General features: G+C 40.4%; 1 protein-coding gene across 3 annotated transcripts in view; it reads left to right on the forward strand.

Moving 5' to 3' along the window:
* The window catches only part of LOC110530310 (E3 ubiquitin-protein ligase COP1), a 32,032-nt gene extending 18,502 nt beyond the window's left edge, over nucleotides 1-13,530 (forward strand). For 2 of the 3 annotated variants that reach the window (XM_021613241.2, XM_021613242.2), the window contains exons 16-20: nucleotides 6,558-6,675; nucleotides 10,378-10,502; nucleotides 10,798-10,958; nucleotides 11,811-11,855; nucleotides 12,185-13,530. In XM_021613241.2, coding sequence (XP_021468916.2) covers nucleotides 6,558-6,675; nucleotides 10,378-10,502; nucleotides 10,798-10,958; nucleotides 11,811-11,855; nucleotides 12,185-12,202 — 467 coding nt within the window. In that variant the 3' untranslated portion in view covers nucleotides 12,203-13,530. The remainder of the gene's footprint in view (nucleotides 1-6,557; nucleotides 6,676-10,377; nucleotides 10,503-10,797; nucleotides 10,959-11,810; nucleotides 11,856-12,184) is intronic. The other variant, XM_021613240.2, reaches the window with a different exon arrangement.
* The last annotated feature ends 1,547 nt before the right edge of the window (nucleotides 13,531-15,077 follow it).

Genomic DNA, 15,077 nt, shown 5'->3' on the forward strand with positions numbered 1-15,077 from the left:
AGCCGTGAGGTCGAAGGAATTGTCTGTAGAACTCTGAGACAGGATTGTGTCGAGGTACAGATCTGGGGAAGGGTACCAAAACATTTCTGCAGCATTGAAGGTCCCCAAGAACACAATGGCCTCCATCATTCTTAAATGGAAGAAGTTCTATTTAATTTTTACCCCTTTTTCTCCCCAATTTCGTGATATCCAATTGGTAGTTACTTGGGAGAGGCAAAGGTTGACAGCCGTGTGTCCTCCGAAACACGACCCATTCAAGCCGCACGGCTTATTGACACACTGCTTGCTTAACCCGGAAGCAAGCCGCATCAATGTGTCAGAGGAAACACCATCCAACTGGTGACCGAAGTCAGTGTGCATGCAAATCCTCCTCAAACCCGGATGATGCTGGGCCAATTGTGCGCTGCCTTATGGGTCTCCCAGTCGCTACCGGCTTAGACACAGCCCGGGATCAATCAAGTGCCTTAGACCGCCGCGTCACTCGGGCAGCCCTAAATGGAAGAACTTTTGGACTTCCTCAATCAGACCACTCGGCCAAACTGAGCAATCGGGGGAAAAGGGCCTTGGTCAGGGAGGTGACCAAGAACACGATGGTCAATCTGACAGAGCTCCAGTGGTAAGTGTTGGGCCAGTAACCGAAAGGTTGCTGGATCGACTCCCCGATCTGTTCTGCCCCTGAGCAAGGCAGTTAACCCACTGTTCCCGGGTGCCGAAGACATGGGTGTCGATTATGGCAGCCCTCTGCACCTCTCTGATTCAGAGGGGTTGGGTTAAATGTGGAAGACACATTTCAGTTGAATGCATTCAGTTGTACAACTGATCCCCCTTTCCTCTGTGGAGATGGGAGAACCTGCCAGAAGGACAACCATCTCTGCAGCACTCCACCAATCAGGCCTTTATGATAGACTGGCCAGACGGAAGCCACTCCTCAGTAAAAGGCACATGACAGCCCGCTTGGAGATTGCCACAAGGCACCTAATGGACTTTCAAACCATGAGAAACAAGATTCTCCGGTCTGAAAAAAACAACATTGAAGTGTCACGTCTGGAGGAAACCTGGCACCATCCCTACGGTGATTCGTGGTGGTGGCAGCATAATGCTGTTTGAATGTTTTTCAGCGGCAGGGACTGGGAGACTAGTCAGGATGAAGGAAAAAATGTACGTAGCAAGTACAGAGCGATCTTTGAAGAAAATCTGCTCCGGGGTCCTTAGGACCTCAGACCAGGGCAAAGGTTCACCTTCCAACAAGACAATGACCCAAAACACACAGCCTAGACAACGCAGGAGTGGCTTCGAGACAAGCCTCTGAATGTCCTTGAGTGGCCCAGCCAGAGACCGGACTTGAACCCGTTCCAACATCTCTGGAGAGACCTGAAAATAGCTGTGCAGCAATGCTCCCCACCCAATCTGACAGAGCTTGAGAGGCTCTGCAGAGAAGAATGGGAGAAAATCCCCAAATACAGGTGTGCCAAGCTTGTAGCTACATACCCAAGAAGACTGGCAGCGATTACAGCATCGAAAGGTGCTTCTACGAACTACTGAGTAAAGGGTCTGAACTTATGTCAATGTGATATTTCAGTTTATATATATATATATATATATATATATATATATATATACACATATACATACACATACACACATATATATATACACATACATACATACATACACACACATTTTCGAACATTCCTTAAACCTTATTTTTCACTTTGTCATTATCGGGTATTGTGTGTCGATTCACGAGGAAAATAAATCAAGTTGTAACTTAGCAAAATGTGAAAGTCAAGGGGTCTGCATACTTCTCCGAATGGGTGGGTGATTCTCACAATTTAATCACAACATAATCTTTAAATACTTGCATCAACAAATGTCCTTTTTCAGGCATTAATAACAAGGTCTGAAGTGTTTGTGAGCATTCATTTATAAACATTTGCTGACAATTTAACACCTTTTGAACATATTTTCCAAAACAAGTCCTTAAAAATCTAATTAAGGCAATGGTCTGAAAACATCAAGACCATTAGGAAAGCTAATACATTTTCACATTTAAAAAAAAAATGGATTATTAACAGTCATGCAAAGTTACTTGAAACTCTCTGAATTTTTTTTATATTTTTTTTTATTAACATTTCTATTTGATTTTGACTGACATATTTTCAAAATGTGGCAAGCCTGAAAGGGCATAACATAGATATTCTGCACATGCATTTAAAAGCAACATTAACATTAAATGAACACCTGTTCCGGTAATGATACATATGTTTTGAAAATTAGGTTGAGGATTTCGGTAATGATAAGTATACTAAGATGGTTAAAAACATACAATTTGATGTAGAACATAAATTAGATTATATTGGCACAATCATGGGTTCAAGTTCAATCAATTTCATTTTGCAGTGCTTCAAAAGTTCAGAACAAACAATACAGTGCCTTGCACAAGTATTCACCCCCTTGGTATTTTTCCTATTTTGGTCCATTACAACCTGTAATTTTAATTGATATTTGTTTGGATTTCATGTAATGGGCATTGACAAAATATTCCAAATTGGTGAAGTGAAATGAAAGAAATTACTTGTTTCAAAATATTTTAAACAGGAAAGTGGTGCGTGCATATGCATTTACCCCCTTTGTTATGAAGCCCCTAAATAAGATCTGGTGCAACCAATTTCAGAAGTCTAATAATTAGTTAGATTCCACACAGGTGGACTTTATTTAAGTGTCACGTGATCTGTCAAATGATCTTAGTATACAGTTGAAGTCGGAAGTTTACATATACTTATGTTGGAGTCATTAACTTGTTTTTCAACCACTCCACACATTTCTTGTTAACAAACTATAGTTTTGGCAAGTCGGTTAGGACAGCTACTTTGTGCATGTGTAGCCGATGTGAAATGGCTAGCTAGTTAGTGGTGGTGCGCGCTAGTGGCATTTCAATCAGTGACGTCACTTGCTCTGAGACCTTGAAGTAGTGGTTCCCTTTGCTCTGCAAGGGCCGCGGCTTTTGTGGAGCGATGGGTAACGATGCTTCGAGGGTGACTGTTGACGTGTGCAGAGCGTCCCTGTTTCGTGCCCAGGTCGGGGCGAGGCCTACCTGAAACATTTGACCCAAGTTAAACAATTTTATAGGAAATTACACTCAATTTGTTTTTGGTAGATGTACATTTCTGACCCATTGGAAATGTGATGATAGAAATAAAAGCTGAAATATATTATTCTCTCTACTATTATTCTGCCATTTAACATTCTTAAAATAAGGTGGTGATCCTAACTGACCTTTTAGACAAGGCAATTTTTTACTAGGATTAAATGTCAGGAATTATGAAACTGAGTTTAAATGTATTTGGCTAAGGTGTATGTAAACTTCAGACTTCAACTGTATATACATACACCTGTTCTGAAAGGCCCCAGAGTCTACAATACCACTAAGCAAGGGGCACCACCAAGCAAGCGGCACTGTGAAGACCAAGGAACTCTCCAAACAGGTCAGGGACGAAGTTGTGAAGTGCAGATCAGGGTTGGATTATAAAAAAATTAAAAATCTAACTTTGAACATCCCATGAAGCACCATTTTAAATCCGTTATTAAATCCGTTTGGTGTTCGCCAAAAGGCATGTTGGAGACTCCCTAAACATATAGATAGATGAAGGTACTCTGGTTAGATGAGACTAAAATGTAGCTTTTTGGCCATCAAGGAAAACGCTATGTCTGGCGCAAACCCAACACCTCTCATCACCCCGAGAACGCCATCCCCACAGTGATGCATGGAGGTGGCAGCATCATGCTGAGGGTATGTTTTTCATCGACGGGGACTGGGAAACTTGTCAGAATTGAAGGAATGATGGATATTGCTAAATACAGGGAAATTCTTGAGGGAACCTGTTTCAGTCTTCAAGAGATTTGAGACTGGGTCGGAGGTTCACCTTCCAGCAGGACAATGACCCTAAGCATACTGCTAAAGCAACACACGAGTGGTTTAAGGGGAGACGTTGAAATGTCCTGGAATGATCCAGACATACCCCTAGAGACTTGCAGCTGTAAATGCTGCATAAGGTGACTTTGGGGGGTTGTGAATAGTTATGCACTCTCAAGTTCTGTTTTTTTGTCTTATTTCTTGTTTTAAACAATAAACAATATTTTGCATCTTCAAAGTGGTAGGCATGTTGTGTTAATCAAATTATACAAACTCCCCAAAAATATATTATAATTCCAGGTTGTAAGGCATCAAAATAGGAAAAATGCCAAGGTGGTGAATACTTTCGCAAGCCACTATAGTCTAAAATTAGAGAACACACAAAAACAACACATGCATAAACATTAGAATACTATGTCATCATCACTACACACACTGGCCTGTAAAGTGTCTCTTGGGGATGTTTCTGTGACCCCCAAGCTGATGCAGCGTCTTTATCTTCAAGCCAAAGTTGTAATCTGTTTTGCAAGCACATGTTTCTCTGTCTGTGACTCTTTGCTGGCCAATCCAAAATGACTTAAGTTTAAATAATTAAGGCTTGGAAAGGTTGTGCCTTAACAGACAAATCTTCTATGAAGATATTCCGTAAGAGAGCCTTAACGGACACTATCTGGCCCTTTTTTTCTAATTTTTCCGGATTTCCCATTTATTATAGTGGAGATCTTGATGAAGGAAGTGGCTAACAAGTTTGCGCATTAGTCTTCTCTGGCTGTTATTGAGTGATGTTCTCTGACCTCTCTTGGTAGTTTTCTTCTGGACCTCTCTGCCTTCCATGATGACAATCACCTGCTTCCTCTTGGCCATCATCTCAAGTCTTTTCAGTCTTTTCTTTAGGTTGACCATCTCTTTAGGTTGACCAGTAGCTTATTTTCTGTGTAATGCAGCTTTGACCTCAATTTTGATAGTGTTTTCTTTCTTCTGTTCCTCTTTTTGGGTGATTCCTTTGGGCTAGATGTCTTCATTGGTCCTGGTGTCTGTAGAGATGTCTCTCTTCTTTTATGAGTTGAAGTGAAAATGGCTGTTCTCTTGGGGAGGCTGTGTCTTCTTGAAGATTTTGAATAACTTAATTTGCTTCTTGGACATGTTGAAGTGTATCATCTTCCTGGCTTGATGTCATGTCCAATACAGCTTTTAGCTGTTTCTTTCTTCTGTAATACCTGTTTGAGTTTTTCTGCTACTGTTTTCTGTTTTCTTCTTTTCATGTTGCTTCTTTGTCAGATCTAGAGTTTTCTTGATTTTACTATTTTGATTTCATATTTGATATCTGGAACTGGAAAGGTAGCATGAAATGAGCATGTCTCAAACATGAGAAAATCTTACTGTTATGGACACGTCATCCTATAGTAGAGACTGAATGGCTTACAGACTGTGCATCCTACAGTAAGGAATGAATGCTTACAGACTGTGTCTGTCTGTACACATCCTATAGTAGGGACTGAATAGCAGACTGTGTATGGACATCCTATAGTACAAACTAAATGGCTTACTGTGTGTGTGGTGGATGTGTGACTTCCCATAGACACTGTATGGGGGCATAGGCTCCTAACCTCTCTCCTTCCTTTGGTACTCTTCCAGCAGTTCTGGGTTGGTGTAAAAGTTTTCTCTGGATTTTGCTAAAGCTTTCTTTTTGTCCCTTGCTTGACTGTCTGCAATTAAACAGGACATAAAGCAAAATATCAACCATTAGTAAATAATATTTCAATTAATAGTTAGACTATATTTTTTTAATATAACTATGATTAAATTCTCATTACCGTAACAGAATTTCTCTCTACCGCAACTGGCCTTAAATTGCATCGGTAAGTGAGAATGTTGTTGCAGAGGATGAGAAACCTTAGCATGTTTTGCTAATAATAGAAAATACATGATGACTAAGCAAATGTTTACTCAATCTACATAATTAGACAATAATGAAGTATATTTTCATAGAAAATGTTAAATAACGTTTTTCTAAACGTGGAAACCTGTAATGATAATTCATTATGTTGTGTATGCAGTCTGACGAGGATCTTTTTAACTTTTAATTGGAGAAATATAAAGAGATCTGCTTACCTCGTAGCCATATTGAAGGTACTGACAGATGTTTTGCTTAATTCAAAATCACACTTTATTTAAAATTCTCTGTGTAAACAGTCCTTCAAAAATGTTGTGGAGGATGAGAACATCAGTCATAGACACTTCATTTTTCCACATTTTTTTTCATTTATTATTATACATGAATATTCAGTTCATATTTTCTGTCATTTGAGAACATCCATTTATTTTTTTCAGAATATTTTCATTTTACTCTGTTTTAAATTACAACTTACATTCAGACAGCTGTACGGTTGCAGTAATGAGAATTTTAGCAGAAAATGCAATAAAATATAAAAATTATTAATTACTATATTGAAATCACTCTTTGTGCAAGGTAGAGAACACTATCTTATATTTTGTTATATTACCAAATTACATGTTTTAAATTTAAAATCATTACTGCCATGGTATTTTAATGGTTTCATGAGAATGACCTGAATGCGCTGCTACTTCTTCCAAACCCCCTCCCCCAAATTACAACTGTGTCCTTTTCTGCGTTTTCTCCCAGACCACTGTGTCCACTACTACGACCTCCGCAACACTAAACAGCCTATCATGGTGTTCAAAGGCCACAGGAAAGCTGTGTCCTACGCTAAGTTTGTCAACGGAGAGGAAATTGTATCTGCGTAAGTCACCTCAATCAAATTAAGTTCTGGGTTGTCACGGTTTGACATTTTGAATGACTGTATGGTAAATGTTCCCCAAATTAATACAGCATTTGCCTTTTAGGTCACTGATCTTAATTCTTTAGAGCCTAAGACGTTGGGTGGCGCTAAACTGACGACATATGGAATTGTTTAAAGATGGTCATACTATGGACCATAGAAACACATTGAATAACACATTCATGAATGGCAAAAAGGACAAAAATAAATCATGAGAAACAAGGATTTGAATAGTGTGTCCTACATCTAGGATGTGTGGTATGTATGTATGTATGTATGTATGTACACTGCTCAAAAAAATAAAGGGAACACTTAAACAACACAATGTAACTCCAAGTCAATCACACTTCTGTGAAATCAAACTGTCCACTTAGGAAGCAACATTTCACATGCTGTTGTGCAAATGGAATATACAACAGGTGGAAATTATAGGCAATTAGCAAGACACCCCCAATAAAGGAGTGGTTCTGCAGGTGGTGACCACAGACCACTTCTCAGTTCCTATGCTTCCTGGCTGATGTTTTGGTCACTTTTGAATTCTGGCGGTGCTTTCACTCTAGTGGTAGCATGAGATGGAGTCTACAACCCACACAAGTGGCTCAGGTAGTGCAGCTCATCCAGGATGGGACATCAATGTGAGCTGTGGCAAGAAGACTTGCTGTGTCTGTCAGCGTAGTGTCCAGAGCATGGAGGCGCTACCAGGAGACAGGCCAGTACATCAGCAGACGTGGAGGAGGCCGTAGGAGGGCAACAACCCAGCAGCAGGACCACTACCTCTGCCTTTTTGCAAGGAGGAGCAGGAGGAGCACTGCCAGAGCCCTGCAAAATGACCTCCAGCAGGCCACAAATGTGCATGTGTCTGCTCAAACGGTCAGTAACAGACTCCATGGGGGTGGTATGAGGGCCCGACGTCCACAGGTGGGGGTTGTGCTTACAGCCCAACACCATGCAGGACGTTTGGCATTTGCCAGAGAACACAAAGATTGGCAAATTCGCCACTGGCGCCCTGTGCTCTTCACAGATGAAAGCAGGTTCACACTGAGCACGTGACAGACGTGAAAGTCTGGAGACGCCGTGGAGAACGTTCTGCTGCTTGCAACATCCTCCAGCATGACCGGTTTGGAGGTGGGTCAGTCATGGTGTGGGGTGGCATTTCATTGGGGGGCCACACAGCCCTCCATGTGCTCGCCAGAGGTAGCCTGACTGCCATTAGGTACCGAGATGAGATCCTCAGCTCCCTTGTGAGACCATATGTTGGTGCGTTGGCCCTGGGTTCCTCCTAATGCAAGACAATGCTAGACTTCATGTGGCTCGAGTGTGTCAGCAGTTCCTGAAAGAGGAAGGCATTGATGCTATGGACTGGCCCGCCCGTTCCCCAGACCTGAATCCAATTGAGCACATCTGGGACATCATGTCTCGCTCCATCCACCAACGCCACGTTGCACCACAGACTGTCCAGGAGTTGGCGGGTGCTTTAGTCCAGGTCTGGGAGGAGATCCGCCACCTCATCAGGAGCATGCCCAGGTGTTGTAGGGAGGTCATACAGGCACGTGGAGGCCACACACACTACTGAGCCTCATTTTGACTTGTTTTAAGGACATTACATCACAGTTGGATCAGCCTGTAGTGTGGTTTTACACTTTAATTTTGAGTGTGACTCCAAATCCAGACCTACATGGGTTGATAAATTTGATTTCCATTGATCATTTTTGTGATTTTGATAGCACATTCAACTATGTAAAGAAAAAAGTATTTAATAAGAATATTTCATTCATTCAGATCTAGTATTTTAGTGTTCCCTTTATTTTTTTGAGCAGTGTGTATATATATATGTGTGTGTGTGTGTGTGTGTGTGTGTGTATATGTATATATATATAGATAGATAGATAGATAGATCCAGTCAAAAGTTTAGACACACCTATTCATTACAGGGTTGTTCTTTTCACTTTTGACATTGTATAATAATACTAAAGACATCAAAACTATGAAATAAAATGGAATCATGTAGTAACCCAAAAAGTGTTAAACAAATCAAAATATATTTCATATTTTAGATTCTTCAAAGTAGCCACCCTTTGCCATGATGACAGATTTGCACACTCTTGGCGTTCTCTCAACCAGCTTCATGAGGTACTCACCTGGAATGTATTTCAAGTAACAGGTGTGCCTTGTTAATTTGTGGAATTTCTTTCCTCTAGTGGCCAATCATGTTATGTTGTGACATGGTAGGGGTGGAACACAGAACATAGTCTTATTTGGTTAATAAAAAAAAAACGGGTCTATATTATGGCAAGAACCGCTGAAATAAGAAAAGAGAAATGACAGTCCATCATTACTTTAAGAAGTAGGTCATTCAATCCGGAAAATGTCAAGAACTTTGAAAGTTTCTTCAAGTGCCGTCACAAAAACTATCAAGCGCTATGATGAAACTGGCTCTCATTAGAACCGCCACAGGAAAGGAAGATCTAGAGTTACCTCTGCTGCAGAAAATAAGTTAGTTACCAGCCTCAGAAATTGCAGACCAAATAAATGCTTCAGTGTTCAAGTAACAGACACATCTCAACATCAGCTGTTCAGAGGAGACTCTGGGAATCCGGCTTTCATGGTTGAATTGCTGATGATCTCCACACATGTGTGCTTCCCACCGTGAAGCATGTAGGAGGCGGTGTGGGGGTGCTTTGCTGGTGACACTGTCTGTGATTTATTTAGAATTCAAGGCACACTTAACCAGCATGGATACCACAGCATTCTGCAGTGAAATGCCATCCGCTTAGTGGGACTATTATTTGTTTTTCAACAGGACAATGACCCAAAACAAAGGGCTATTTGACCAAGAAAGAGAGTGATGGTGCTGCATCAGATGACCTGTTCTCCACAATCACACGACCTCAATCCAGTTGCGATGGTTTTGGATGAGTTGGACCGGAGAGTGAAGGAAAAGCAGCCAACAAGTACTCTGCAAATGTGGGAACTCCTTCAAGACTGTTGGAAAAGCATTCCTCATGAAACTGGTTGAGAGAATGCCAAGAGTGCAAAGCTGTCATCAACGCAAAGGGTGGCTACTTTTGAAGAATCTAAAATTATATTTTGATTTGTTTAACACTTTTTTTGCTTACTACATGATTCCATGTGTTTTTTTCACGGTTTTGATGTCTCCACTATTATTCTACAATGTAGAAAATGGCAAAATAAAGAAAAATCATTGAATGAGTAGGTGTCCAAACCTTTGACTGGTGCTGTTTTTAGAGGTTTACAAATAAAATAAAATAATAATAATTTAACACATTTTTTTTATGTAGGCACAAAACTACCTTCACACTTCCATTCATTTTTTAAAACTGTTACAGGTTCCTTTCACGGTAATCACATAACATTTGTTGGTGGGTTGTAGAGCAAAATATAGAACACCGTAGTGTTTGTGAGAGGCTCATCTTCTTTCCATAGTTTGTTGGCCAAGCCGTTCGGGCGCTACAGACAAATCTGCAAGAAAAACGAATTTAGGGATGTCTCATGGTCTAACATACATGCTCTCACCTTTCACCGCAGATGTGGAAGGGCGACATCAGAAGATGCAGTGCGTTGATATGCAGCCGATGCAAGAAAAACATATCTGTAGCTGAAGTGCATGTTCTGCTGACATATTTCCTCTTCTGTACCACACAGCTCAACAGATAGCCAGCTGAAGCTGTGGAATGTAAACAAGCCCCACTGCTTGCGCTCATTCAAGGGCCACATCAATGAGAAGAACTTTGTTGGCCTTGCCTCCAATGGAGACTATGTTGCGTGTGGTAAGTGGGACCGGACCTTGTTGACAGCTGCATGCTGTGTGGTGCTGGAAAAGTCCAGCGCCACACATTTGAAAATGCTTTTACTCAGATTGACACAATCAGATTGACATTCATATGTGGCTGAAGAATTCATGCTGTTTGGAGACTAAAGGACCAATTGTGCAGTTGTTTAACAATTCCTTTTGGGTGCTTTTAAATGTAGTGTACTTTTTATTTGATGAGTACTAAAAGAATTGATGAAATGCCAGATTTTGGAGTTCAATCACTGACAATGATGTGATTATTTTCTCTGCAGGAAGTGAGAACAACTCTCTGTATCTATACTACAAAGGCCTGTCCAAGACACTGCTGACATTTAAGTTTGACACTGTGAAGAGTGTGCTGGATAAAGACAAGAAGGAAGATGACACCAATGAGTTTGTCAGCGCTGTATGCTGGAGAGCTATGCCTGACGGGGTAAGAGTGTGTTTGTCAGACCAGTGGAGATTCGTATGTCTGATATCCAGTGTATATGTCTGCGTTACGGTTAAGCCTTTTGAATCGGCTGCAAACAAAATATTTACTGACAACAAATGCCTGTCTTGTGACCTTAATGATGCTCCCAGTATAGGGAGTATAAGAAGCTAGCGTATTCCTCTAGGCAGACTGACACCACTGTCCAGTGGAGCATGTTATTACTCTCTCACACAAGGACAAGTAACTGCCACAAGAATGGCTCATTACACAAACAGTTTGGTCTAAGATAATGGTCACTATCTCAAACACATCAAACCACCTACAATTTCCATGGTTGGTAAATACAAGAACACAGGGTTGAACTACCTGGCAACACAGTCATACACCATGGTGTGTCACTACTTAAATTACCCCCCTTGTCACTGCTTAAATGACCCCCCCCCCCCCGATGAAGTCTATGGGCCAAAATGCATCGGTTTCAACAATAAATAATACTTTTTATTAAGGCCACTGCATATTTTCCAAAAGTTACTGAATTTCCTCTCCTATTCAGTTTTCTCAATTCATGCACCTTGGTTGTAGAGCGAGGTATCAACATTGTTCCTTTCTCTTTTCACTGAATTTCTTTTAGCAGCATAGCTCAGTTTTCTACCGGTTTTGCACCATATGAAGTTGATAACCTGATGACATTGTTTGAATATTATAGATACATTTATAGAGACACTCTTTGAGGCCACATTGTTGTTATTTAGTAAAAGCATAATTAGGGAAATAGAATAATGTTGGTGTCAATCAACCCCAAGTACTAATTTAACAGTTTCATGGTTTGTGTTTTTCTGACCTCTCTTATAGGACTCCAATGTGCTGATTGCTGCAAACAGTCAAGGAACAATCAAGGTTTGCTTTTTGATTGTATTTGTCTACTTATGTACTTAGCATTTACAGTCTTTCTCTTGTTGGGAACTCACAAAGCCTGCAATAAGATGGTCATTGTCAATTGGGGTCTATGTAGGGTTTTCAACCTGGATAAAATGTAGACTACAAAGGCTGCCCAATTCTGATATTTTCTTACCACTAATTGGTCTTTTGACCAATCAGTTCTTTTTCAGAGCTGATCTGATTGGTCATAAGATCAATTAGAGAAAAAAATATCAGAATTGGGATGCCTGTGTAAATGCAGCCATGGTGTTTCCTTCCTGCTCACATGTATTTTTCTCTCATCATAGGTACTTGAACTTGTTTGAAGGTCCATCAGATCTTCTTATCAAAGCCTCTGGAAACTACTGCTCCATTTCATGGCCAGTCTGAGTCTGGGGATTGGAGCATAGTGGCTTGGTTGAATGGAAATTTCGTCATTCAGGATCTGAGGAACTGACCAGGTTGGAAAAATGAACTAAACCGAAGTCCTTTGATTTTTAATGAGCAAGAATACTTTGGAATAGACTTTGAGCGGATCGTACACTAGTATAGTGGATGTATATAATTCAGTGACATTGAGGGCCTTTCTGCACAAAAGTGGAAGATTAATCTTTTGAAATCTTTTTGAATAAAGTTATTGACCAATAGAACATTTTAACATGATTTGAGGTTGAATTGAAATGTTATTTTTAATAAGAACTTGTACAAATGTATTTCAATAGAGGTACATCCAGCAAGAAGCTACATTTTAAAGGCCAAAGCACAAGTGAAAACGAAAATAAAATGCAAAATGACTCATCTTTGTATGAATGCTTTTTGAGCCCATTGTCATCTTCAGTAGTTTTTGTTTTACCCCTATGTTTGGCCTATGTGTTTGATGATTCAAGGAATGGCAACACCTTTAAACTGGACTTGTTTTCGTTCTGCAATGAAGTTTTCAATGGTGTGGCTTTGCATTAAGAATGTTAGGTGTTGACAATGTTTGAAAACTCAACAGAAGAATCAGTGACTGAGACATTTCACTCATGCTACAGTATATTTCTCTTATGTCACATTAAACTAAACATCTATTCGATAATACAAATCCTGTGTCAAATACTTTCAATTTGTATTAAGTCATGATGCATGTTGCAACCAGTACACATCAACACATGAAATCAATTGGATTTGCTAGACAGCCAAGACTTACCTATGATCTGATAAACGACCAAGAGATGTTTTTTATTTGTATATATTAATAAATTATTTGCAGAGAATTTTGTCTTTGCATTGAGTTATTCTTGGTTTTAAAAAAGAGCTACGTAACACTGAAATTGAGTAGTGTAATGCCAAATTATAAAAAGGTTCTGACTTCGAAGTAACTTCTGTGATCTTGATTACTTTGATACTGTATCTTCCCAGTTTGTACAGGACCGCCTCCTTGAACAGTCAACTTGCCATTAATTATTTATAGGACGGTTTTCCTTGTTACCCCTTGAGTTCCTAAGTATTATTTTCTATAATTAGACATACTGGTATCTGAAATATATTCAGAAAATCCTCTCCTTTTTCAGTTTCGGCTTACTTTGACTATTACACAATTATTGTAATTTGTACGTGTTTAATTGTACCCCTCAATTCCCATGACTTGTAACTGAAATAAATAAATTAACTGAATTAACAGCTTCTTTCTTTTGCTGGTATACATGTCAGCAATTGTCAGAAGTTAGAAGCTGATGAGAATTTTTTTTTTTTTTACTCCAGCACACCACCTCTAGCTTAATTTTCTCCCCATGCAGTACCATGGTAACAGACATCCTCTTCTCTTACTGCAACCCTTTGGAGTGGATCCTGTGCCTGAGGACGCTACTCAGAAGCCCTTCATGTAGCAGCTCCTCTCTGTGGGTTAGCTTGCAGTGTCCCACTCGTAGTCAGCCTGAGAGCATCATTATAGTCCAGCTGAGGGAGAGAAAATAGGACCCAACTGTCAATCACATCAGGAGGCACTTCACTCTCTCTTTATCTCGGTCTGTCTCGCGCTCTGTCTCTCGCTCTCCCATACAAACAGTGTATTCTAAAGTTGGTGGAGCCTGGGCATTGGAGTTTGTGTGTTTGATTAATTTCTGATGTACTGCCTCAGCTGCCACTGAGGTGGCATCTCTTTATCAGATAACGGATCCAGGCATTTAAGATGCCGATTTAAAAGACGACAAGTGCTCTCTGGAAAGAAATCTAGACTTCACCACGTTAATGACTGAAATAGATTGGCACTTCAACACTGAGTAAATGACCGGCTTCCTCAACAATAGCTTATTAGTGTGATTGAAGCCTAAGATACCATTAGTTCTGTTTTTATGCATTGATGTGAGAAGCTTTTTACACTTAGTACCCTCAAAGTTGAATGTTTTCTAAATGGATGAATTTGAGTGTTGTGCTATTTATTAATCTATTTCATAAGACAGTAAATATGACTTCTGAAGGAGGAAGGTTATCCATTTACTCTCAGTGAAAACAAAATTCAATAAGATCAAAGGTTATCGTAAAATGTTACTCCACCCCCCCCCCCCCCCCCCCCCCCACACACACACACTACTGACATTTACAAAAGTGTTTAAGCAGCAGGGTAAGTAGTCAAGAAGTCTGTCATTTGACTTGTAAACAGACAGGTTCTATTTGACACCTTTGATTCTGACGTGGAGATTTCTTGTCTTCCCACCTGTAATCAGACTGTCAGTTCTGCTACCATACTCTGTCATTTCCACCCGAATCTCACTCTATTTCCCACTTCTGTGAAGTAGATGTGTTTACTGCAATTTTCCTGAGCTTGTATTGTCACCCATTGACTTCAGAATTCACAATGAACAGAACAGCAGAGAGCTGTCATTGTCCGTCCTTTTTTATTTTTTTATTTTAGTGTCAAATTTGTTCCCCCTTTTTCTCCCCAATTTCATGATTACAATATTGTCTCATCGCTGAAACTCCCCAACGGGTAAAGCGAAGGTTGAGTCATGCGTCCTCTGAAACATGACCCGGCAAACCTTGCTTCTTAACACCCGCTCGCTTAACCCGGAAGCCAGCTGCACCATCATATCGGAGGAAACATTGTTCAACTGATGACCGTAATTAGTCTGCAGGTGCCCTGCCCGCCACAAGGAGTCACTAGAGCGCGATGAGCCAAGTACAGCCCCCTCCCCGGCCAAACCCTCCCCTATCCCGGGTGAT

The sequence above is a fragment of the Oncorhynchus mykiss genome, chromosome 8, assembly GCF_013265735.2.
Source record: "Oncorhynchus mykiss isolate Arlee chromosome 8, USDA_OmykA_1.1, whole genome shotgun sequence".
NCBI lineage: Eukaryota > Metazoa > Chordata > Actinopteri > Salmoniformes > Salmonidae > Oncorhynchus > Oncorhynchus mykiss.